Source organism: Oncorhynchus keta, chromosome 35 (assembly GCF_023373465.1).
Source record: "Oncorhynchus keta strain PuntledgeMale-10-30-2019 chromosome 35, Oket_V2, whole genome shotgun sequence".
NCBI lineage: Eukaryota > Metazoa > Chordata > Actinopteri > Salmoniformes > Salmonidae > Oncorhynchus > Oncorhynchus keta.
In genome coordinates, this window is record NC_068455.1 from 75,761,366 (window position 1) to 75,771,584 (window position 10,219).

General features: G+C 42.3%; 1 protein-coding gene across 1 annotated transcript; it reads left to right on the forward strand.

Annotated features, from left to right (window-relative positions):
• Positions 1 to 3,756: 3,756 nt before the first annotated feature.
• On the forward strand, positions 3,757 to 6,020 carry LOC118369004 (zinc finger protein 347-like). The gene is made up of 2 exons (XM_035753517.2): positions 3,757 to 4,032; positions 4,375 to 6,020. Exons 1-2 carry the CDS (start codon positions 3,867 to 3,869, stop codon positions 5,478 to 5,480), a joined length of 1,272 nt encoding a protein of 423 aa, XP_035609410.2. The 5' UTR covers positions 3,757 to 3,866; the 3' UTR covers positions 5,481 to 6,020.
• The last annotated feature ends 4,199 nt before the right edge of the window (positions 6,021 to 10,219 follow it).

Sequence of the window (10,219 nt, forward strand, 5' to 3'; positions counted from 1 at the left end):
CACGCCGATCAGGCTATGATCACCTACAGTATCTTTCAACTCTCGGGCAAGGCCCTGGCTTGGGCAACGGCGGTGTGGAATCAGCAGCCACCATCCTGCAGCTCCATTTTAGCCTTCGACCACCGAGAAGCGGTGGACTCTGGGGCCGCAGATAATTTAATTGATCAAGACAGATAATTACAAATCCCCTGGCGTGAAATGTCCCATCCCTCTGCAGATATAAGCCTTGCTGGACGCCCCATTGGCTCCGGCCAGGTGGAATATCAGACCAAAGCCCATCCTACTGCAGGTTGTGGTGAATAACTCAGACTCTTAGTTTTCTTTTGCACAAGGGCAGAACAGAAGATTTTTTACACATTGCCAGCTCGGGATTTGAACCAGCAACCTTTTGGGTTACTGTCCCAACATTCTTAACTGCTAGGCTTCCTGCCAGCCCACAGAATGGTGTGACTACTAGGCAGACTGATGTCGTTATCATGGCGTCTTCCGTCGTATGTGGATCTACTGTTCGAACTGGTGTCCCTACTAGTCCTGACACAGTTTCCTATTCAGAAGTCTTGCTCTGATAAATGTGCGTTAGTAGGGATTTATTTGTTTATTTATTTTAGTGGTACAGAACTAGGCAAACCATGATTGATCGCACAGGCCAGAACATTAGGTGGTGGCATGCACATGGAACGTTTGTTTGTGGACCGCCAATCAACCATAGAAGAAGAAGAAGATTTACACCTGTCAACATGGAGGTAGATTCTATATAGTTTACACCTGTCACACATTGAGGAAACATGGAGGTAGATTCTAAATAGTTTACACCTGTCACACATTGGAGAAACATGGAGGTAGATTCTATATAGTTTACACCTGTCACACATTGAGGAAACATGGAGGTAGATTCTATATAGTTTTGTTTTGGAGTAATTTTTATTTAGCCTTTATTTAACTAGGCAAGTCAGTTATGAAGAAATTCTTATTTACAATGACGGTCTATAAAATATATATATATATATATAACATAAATATAGGACAAAACACACATCATGACAAGAGAGACAACACAACACTACATATAGAGAGACCTAAGACAACAACACAGCATGGTAGCAACAAAACATGACAACAACATGGTAGCAGCACAAAACATGGTACAAACATTATTGGGCACAGACAACAGCACAAAGGGCAAGAAAGAAGAGACAACAATACATCACACAAAGCAGCCACAACTGTCAGTAAGAGTGTCCATGCCTGTGCATGACCCTGCATTGTATCAATTGATACCTGGTGGCATTGATGGAACAAACGTGAATTCTAGACGGGGCTTCTCCCCAGATATCATCCAAGATTGCAGTATTCAACTCTTCACCCCAGGTCTCCCTGAGAAGACTAGTATGGACAAAGAAAAAGGATACAAACTGAAAGGCTAAGGCCTAGATTCAATCAGATCGAGCTTTAACCAGCGATAGGCAAAACCTGCAAAGCTGAAGTTTTGCCGGTGTCGAAGGTGTAACTGTGTTGGGGCTGTCGAAGCAGTGATCATCTTCTCTTGATCATTGTCACGAAACCCTATCCGTTAAAGCTTACCGTATGCTTCCCATTAGAAACAGTTTGCGCATATATTGTGTTTTTGTGACATTGGTGTTCAACAGGGTTTGGCTGTTTGAGGAAACAACATTTTTTTCTTGAGTTTAGTCGATAGTTTGGTAGCTGAAGTCTATGCCCCTTTGTCAGTAATTGGTCAACAGTAGGGATTCTTGAACAAAGTGTTTGTCATTCAACGAGAAAATACTTGTTTTCATGCCAATCTTTCACTTGAGAAACACTGCACCAAACAGCTTAGTAAGACGTTAAAAATGCGCAACTAAGATCTCCTTGGCAAAAATGTCAATTTATTACAAATTTCTTGATTTATCTATTTTGAGGAAGTGTTTATTGGCTATTTGTTGCTATGGCATCTCAAGAGGGGCAAATTGTAATAATGCCGCTTGACTTTTTGTTTTTCAACCGAAGAAGGTGTTAAGGGCACAGATGTTCGCTTTCTCCTAGTTGAGTTCTGCTCGGAGCAAACCGAACCTCGTATATGAACACATTAAGCTAAAAACAGTTGCACCTCCAACACCAATGCGGATGTCGGATCTGATTGAATAGAGCTGTTGTGAGGGAGCTGTAACAGGTCATTAAATGATACAAACTGGGAGACTAGGTGTGTTGAGTAACTGGGAGACTAGGTGTGTTGAGTAACTGGGAGACTAGGTGTGTTGAGTAACTGGGAGACTAGGTGTGTTGAGTAACTGGGAGACTAGGTGTGTTGAGTAACTGGGAGACTAGGTGTGTTGAGTTGGGAGGGTGCTGTAACAGGTCATTTAAATGAATGTTGCACAGGGAGGATTTCAAAGTTTTAAATGTTTTCCCTTTGATATAGTGTCTGACTTGTAAATAGCAGAACCATTTGGAATTCGAGAGTTCAAATGTGTTCTTTAACTGGTTAAAATATGCAAATGACTTCTCTATGTCTAGGTTTTCAGTTGTGGCCAGCCCATTCTCACTTCATTCAACAAACACTTTATCAGACCGAGGTGGAACAAAAGGAGGATTGAAACATATTGGAGTGTATACAGAGGGTCACCTCATAAACATGGTTCATCTGGTTTAGAATTCTGAATGAATTTTTGGGCAAGAGAGGAATTTGTTGTGAACCTGACTTCCATATTTAGCCACAGGGGGAGTCAGGATAACAAATCAGGGAAACGCAACAATTTTGTGTCCTTAAATTTAGACTTGTTTTTATTGTAACTGTTTCCCCACATGTAGTTATCCATTTCCATTATCCCTGTTCTGTAACAAAACACCAAGTTATTGATACATTTCAAATATGGTTTCAAGAAAACCTTGCCTTGCATTTGTCCATGAGTATGTATCATCACCGGTCCTACCGGTCATAGACTACGGTGACAATATCTACATTAATGGAGCTGCCAAATACACTGAAACCATTAGATGCAGTTTATCACAGAGCACTACACTTTATTACGGGCGACAGGTTCACATCACTGCATTCTGTATCAGAGAGTAGGTTGGCCCTCTGCAGTCTCGTAGATCGATGCATTGCTTTTCTTACAAAACCTCCCACTATATCTAACATCATTAATAACTTTTTAGAAGTACAAGTTACCAAGAATGGCTAACTCTGTAAATTCCTTGGTTCTCTACAGTTAGGTAAATCAGCTTTTGAGGTTTTTTTTTGCTACTTACTTGTGGAATAATCTCAAACTCTCAAAGGTGATGATTTGGTACCTCTAGGGCATTTCAGATGCTGATTGAGGACATTTTGTAGTATGTGTTTGTTTTCTGTGACTGTTTTGTATCTCTGCTTTGCTTTTCATATTGTATTAATGTCTATATTTTTTGTAATTACAGGGTTTCGTCTCAGTATGACTCTGTGTTAATATAAAGGTTAAATACAAATGTTGACCTAATGCTCCTCATTCATGATATTGAATGAATCCTGTATAAAGTAATGATATACAGTCGACTCCTGCTTAATAATTGTCCATCCCAGATCATCCTTTACTTATGATAACCACTGTTTGTCTACATGTAGTCATTGTTTCCCTCTCCTACTGGCGTGTAGGCTGCCTTGCACAGTTGTATACTCCCATCCAGCTGGCGGCGCTGTGGTGCGTTTCCGGGTTCGCCACAGTTTCCGGGTCCGCCACAGTTAGAACCGAGGTATTTTCTGAAATTTCCTTGACTAGAACACGGAAGTAGGATTGGAAACGACTCTGTTTTCATTTTGCATTCATTGCGTGGAGGAACAAAATATCCACTAACTGAACTGAATAAGATACCCGAATCTCATTCGACTGAAAATGTCTAAACTACAGTTGTTGCGTTTGTTTTTAAATGAGCGTTTAACGGCGGCTGCTGTGGAGATTTTCGGGGCAGTTGAGAAAACGGTAGTGGAGTACCAGGAGGAGAATGATCGGCTACGGAGATTGTTGCGGATCACACCAGAGATGCAACTATGTAAAATAGGTTCGTATGTAGATACAGATAGCTAGCTTTAGTTCTTTCTACCTTATTGATAAACTGTTTGGGCTAACAGTGATCATCAATTTTAATACTTTTTTAAAAAATTTACCGCGCATGGATAAAAACATTGTGGAATAAAAACCAGGAAGTGATTTGGATGTAAAATAAAAAAATGTTTTAAAACTTTAGAAATAAATATTACTCTTTATTTATTGAGAAGTAGTCTAAAATATATTCTAGTTTTCCAGTTATTGAGTTGGAATTACAGTAGACCTAATTAAAATGGACCCCAACCCCGATGTCTAAAGTCAAGGTAAACTCTGCCCCTCCTCTCCTTCCCTCCAGACTCCCTGCAGCTCTCTGTCTCTGAAAAGGAGGTTCCCTCTGAGCAGCAGCACTGTGAGCAGGAGTGGAGTCCCAGTTTGTGGCAGGAGGACCCAGATACCACACTGATTAAAGGGAAACAGGAGGAAGTCAGGACCAATCAGGAGGAAGAACAGCTTCAAGGGGTGGAGCCTGATATCATAGAGTTCATATTCACTCCTTCCTGTGTGAAAAGTGAATGTGATCAGTCCTTGACTCTTCCCCAAACCAAGACTGTGGAGAACAGAGAGAGTGATTCTAAACCAGTGGATCTGAAACCTTTTGGCACTGTGACCCACATTAATGGTCTTTACATTCCCTGTTTATCCCCATATACTCAGAACAATGCCTCCAGCCACAGTTCAGCCATAAGCAGCGACCCAGTAGGACTTGACAGCAGCCCACCATTGGGTCCCACCACACCATTAGATCCAAACATGTCAATGGGGGAACGCGGTTCCAAACCCAGCACCACGTCTAGAAAAACTCACCACTGCCATGACTATGGTGAAATGTTTCCTCTGAAAGCTGACCTGCAGAGGCACGGGACTCTTACCAAGAAGAGACTCAGCGAATGTCACTTGTCCAATAAACAGTACAACTCCACCTGTAAACTGGAAGCCCATGTCCAACTCTGTCCCATGGAGAAATCCTGTACTTGCCCTATTTGTGGCATGACCATCAAACACAAGGGAGATCTGTCTAGGCACATGGGTATTCACACAGGAGAGAAACCATTTAGCTGTGGTGTCTGTGGGAAAAGCTTCTATCAGAAGGGACACCTTACAGATCATATAAGGACTCACACAGGAGAGAAACCATTTAGCTGTGGTGACTGTGGGAAAAGCTTCAATTTGAAAGGCAACCTAAGGAAGCATAAACTGACTCACACAGGAGAGAAACCATTTAGCTGTGGAGACTGTGGGAGAAGCTTCAGTCTCAATATGAACTTAACCAGGCATAAACTGACTCACACAGGAGAGAAACCATTTAGCTGTGGAGACTGTGGGAAAAGCTTCACTCAAAAGACTAACCTGCTGATGCATGTGAAAAACATCCACAAAGGAGGAAAGCAGGACAAAAACTGAAAGAAAGAAAATGAGGACAAAGCTGTTCAGTCAAAAGAATGGGAAAAACAGGCAGTATGTGGACAACACGTTTTAAGTAGGGCTGGTGTATATATATATATATATTTAATGGATGATATTTGAAGGTATTTTATGTTTTTGAATAGTTAAAATTCTACATTTGCTTCATGAGTAGTGCATGACCCCTAAGATGGCAACATATACAGTATCAGTCAAGTTTGGACACACCTAACTCATTCAAGGGTTTCACTTTATTTACGACCTTGTAAGAGTGTGCAAAGCTGTCATCAAGGCAAAGGGACGCTACTTTGAAGAATCTAAAATATATTTTGGTTTGTTTTAACACTTTTTTTGGTTGCTACATGATTACTGTATATAAGTGTGTTAGCTAGCACGCACCAATGTAATGGTCACACAAGCTCACTACTGACACAGTTTTCATGCTACAGATTTTACCATCAACATCGTTAAGCTCTGCACAACTAACATTGCTGTTTCCTTTTTAACGACAGATAATAAATAAATAATGCTCAACTGGGACCACTGGCTGGGGGGTGATTTATTTTTGGACAAAACACAACGCAAGGAGAGTACGACTGACATCTGTTACATCTCTCAGGTGATGAGAGAATGGTCTGACTGATGTCATTGATGCATTAAAACATGTTTACTTTCTGGGAAATATCTCCCCCAATTCGTCCAAGAGTATTTCTCAGAAATGTTGACCTACTGCTGCTCGTTCATGATATTGATTTAATATTTTATGGAGTATTGATGTACAGTCGAGTGTCCTCCACTCCAGGTGAAGCCTACCACGGAAGAGTTTAGCGATCTTCCACACCCCCCTTTTTAAATCAGCAGTTGTATTGTCGGAGTAGAAAACCATACACACTTCTAAAACGATAAGTAGCATATTGTTTTTATCTATAAAATGGCTTCCACAACGAATTTAATTTGTTTTGAGCACTTTACACATTTAGTTTGGGATCCAAATCAAATTGTATTTGTCACATGCACGGATACAACGGGTGTCGACCATACAGTGAACTGCTTACTTACAAGCCTTTAACTAACCAACAATGCAGTTTTAAGAAGAAAAAAAGTGTCAGAAAAGTATTTACTAAACGTTAATTGCCTAATGATGCAAGAGTGGAGGACCGTCTCATTTCAAACGAGCGCATTTCCATCCACTTTCACACTGCTCGACGAGGGAGTACTGAGGAGAGAGGACACAAGAGTTTAGAAAATCTAATTGTATAAAAAGTTTTTTTTACGTTTTTATTTCATTGTCCGGGAGAATCTCAATTGCGTACTCCTTGCGTTCTTTCACGTCTCTTTTCACCTCCTTAAAACCTATTGGATGAGCAAGCCATAGGTCCAGCCTCTATGACATTCTCCTCCAATGAGTGTTGAGAAGGAGGCATAGCTGTGGGAAGTAGTTGTGCACCCCCTGAAAAATCTGAATTTTAAAAAATGATGTATATTTTTTTTGCTCACAAATGTAGTGCACTGGGCCTTTACTATTCCTGTATTTGCGCACTGATATAGACGTTTTCAGCACAGGCAACCCCCAAAAATATGCATTATATTATATATATTTTTAGACTAAAACTAGGGATGAAAGCAGATTGAATTTCTTCCCGGTATGGGACCTCCTACACGGTTGCACACATAGGAGGTCCCATAAAAAAAAGGCTCATATATTTCATTTTTTATGACTCTAGTCATAGAATTCCATATAGAACCCCTATTAATTCAATAGGATCTCTGTGGGCCTAGTCGTAAATATTTGTCATGTAACTTTTTTTATGTTTTACCTTTTTATTGCGGCATAAACACAACCAGTCATGATGTTTTCATCTGATTGTCAAACAATCACTTCAAATAGCTGCTTTACGAGGCTACATGGTCTCTCCTATCATTGCTATGCAGACGACACACAATTAATCTTCTCCTTTCCCCCTTCTGATGACCAGGTGGCGAATCGCATCTCTGCATGTCTGGCAGACATATCAGTGTGGATGACGGATCACCACCTCAAGCTGAACCTCGGCAAGACGGAGCTGCTCTTCCTCCCGGGGAAGGACTGCCCGTTCCATGATCTCGCCATCACGGTTGACAACTCCATTGTGTCCTCCTTCCAGAGCGCTAAGAACCTTGGCGTGATCCTGGACAACACCCTGTCGTTCTCAACTAACATCAAGGCGGTGGCCCGTTCCTGTAGGTTCATGCTCTACAACATCCGCAGAGTTCGACCCTGCCTCACACAGGAAGCGGCGCAGGTCCTAATCCAGGCACTTGTCATCTCCCGTCTGGATTACTGCAACTCGCTGTTGGCTGGGCTCCCTGCCTGTGCCATTAAACCCCTACAACTCATCCAGAACGCCGCAGCCCGTCTGGTGTTCAACCTTCCCAAGTTCTCTCACGTCACCCCGCTCCTCCGCTCTCTCCACTGGCTTCCAGTTGAAGCTCGCATCCACTACAAGACCATGGTGCTTGCCTACGGAGCTGTGAGGGGAACGGCACCTCAGTACCTCCAGGCTCTGATCAGGCCCTACACCCAAACAAGGGCACTGCGTTCATCCACCTCTGGCCTGCTCGCCTCCCTACCACTGAGGAAGTATAGTTCCCGCTCAGCCCAGTCAAAACTGTTCGCTGCTCTGGCCCCCCAATGGTGGAACACACTCCCTCACGACGCCAGGACAGCGGAGTCAATCACCACCTTCCAGAGACACCTGAAACCCCACCTCTTTAAGGAATACCTAGGATAGGATAAAGTAATCCTTCTCCCCCCTTAAAAGATTTAGATGCACTATTGTAAAGTGGCTGTTCCACTGGATGTCATAAGGTGAATGCACCAATTTGTAAGTCGCTCTGGATAAGAGCGTCTGCTAAATGACTTAAATGTAAATGCTACCCTTTCAAGGTCATCCACACGCAACGTAGGGGAGAGCGAGGTAAGTTGTCACGCGGGTAAACTTCATACCTCCAACACTAGAGGCGCTAGCTCCAAAATCAAACAGCTATTTTGTGTGACTACATGTTCTATGGTCAACTTCCTGTTCACATGTTGTAAAGGTCACTCTAATCTGAGGGGAGCACAAGTTAATCCCCCCCCCCCCTTCAAAAGTAAAAGATTTACCACTATAAATGTTATGCAATAATATGTAAGGTATGAATGTTAAAAAATTATAATTTTACACTGAGTAGAGGGGACAATAATGTGTATTTTTGATACTTTAGCTGCAGTTCTATGTTGAGCTAACCCTGAGATTTAGCCAACATTAGCACACATGTCAGTTTGGGGCAAGTTGTCTCAATGAATTGGGGCAAGTCTTCACATGTGACAACTTGCCCCAGTATACAGAGACACACAGCTCAAAAAACATTGATATTGTGTAATCAGCTTGGATAATAGTATTAAAGGGTTACAGTAAATTGATTATATATACATATAGTTTAGAGCAACAGACATATCCCTGGACTACACAAGACAGGTCCTGGTTTTGTGTGTGTGTGTGTGTGTGTGTGTGTGTGTGTGTGTGTGTGTGTGTGTGTGTGTGTGTGTGTGTGTGTGTGTGTGTGTGTGTGTGTGTGTGTGTGTGTGTGTGTGTGTGTGTGTACTAACACACTGCATGACTACAGTATAAGACAGTATGTCCACACACTACTTAATACAGCGTCATAAATGTTTTATTTCACCTTTATTTAACCAGGTAGGCTAGTTGAGAACAAGTTCTCATTTGCAACTGCGACCTGGCCAAGATAAATCAAAGCAGTTCGACACATACAACAACACAGAGTTACACATGGAATAAACTAAAGTACAGTCACTAACACAATAATGTCTATATACAGTGTGTGCAAATGTAGTAAAATTAGGGAGGTAAAGGCAATAAATAGGCCATAGTGGCGAGGTAATTACGACATAGCAATTAAACACTGGAGTGATAGATGTGCAGAAGATGAATGTGCAAGTAGAGATACTGGGGTGCAAAGGAGCTAAATAAATACAGTATGGGGATGAGGTAGTTAGATGGGCTCTTTACAGATGGGCTATGTACAGGTGCAGTGATCTGTGAGCTGCTCTGACAGTTGGAGCTTGAAGTTAGTGATGGAGATGAGTCTCCAGCTTCAGTGATATTTGCAGTTTTTTCCAGTCATTGGCAGCAGAGAACTGGAAGGAAAGGCGGCCAAAGAAGGAATTGGCTTTGGGGGTGACCAGTAAAGTATACCTGCTGGAGCATTTAGTTTTACTTGTATTTAAGAGCAGTTGGAGGCCACGGAAGGAGAGTTGTATGGCATTGAAGCTCGTCTGGAGGTTAGTTAACACAGTGTCCAAGGAGGGTCCAGAAGTACACAGAATGGTGTCGTCTGCGTAGAGGTGGATCAGAGAATCACCAGCAACAAGAGCAACATCATTGATGTATAGAGAGAAGAGAGTCGGCCCGAGAATTGAACCCTGCGGCACCCCCATAGAGACTGCCAGAGGTCCGGACAACAGGCCCTCCGATTTGACACATTGAACTCTATCAGAGAAGTAGTTGGTGAACCAGGCAAGGCAGTCATTTGAGAAACCAAGGCTGTTGAGTCTGCCGATAAGAATGTGGTGGTTGACAGAGTCAAGCCTTGGCCAGGTTGATGAATACGGCTGCACAGTATTGTCTCTTATTGATGGCAGTTATGATACCGTTTAGGACCTTGAGCGTGGCTGAGGTGCACCTATGACCAGCTCGGAA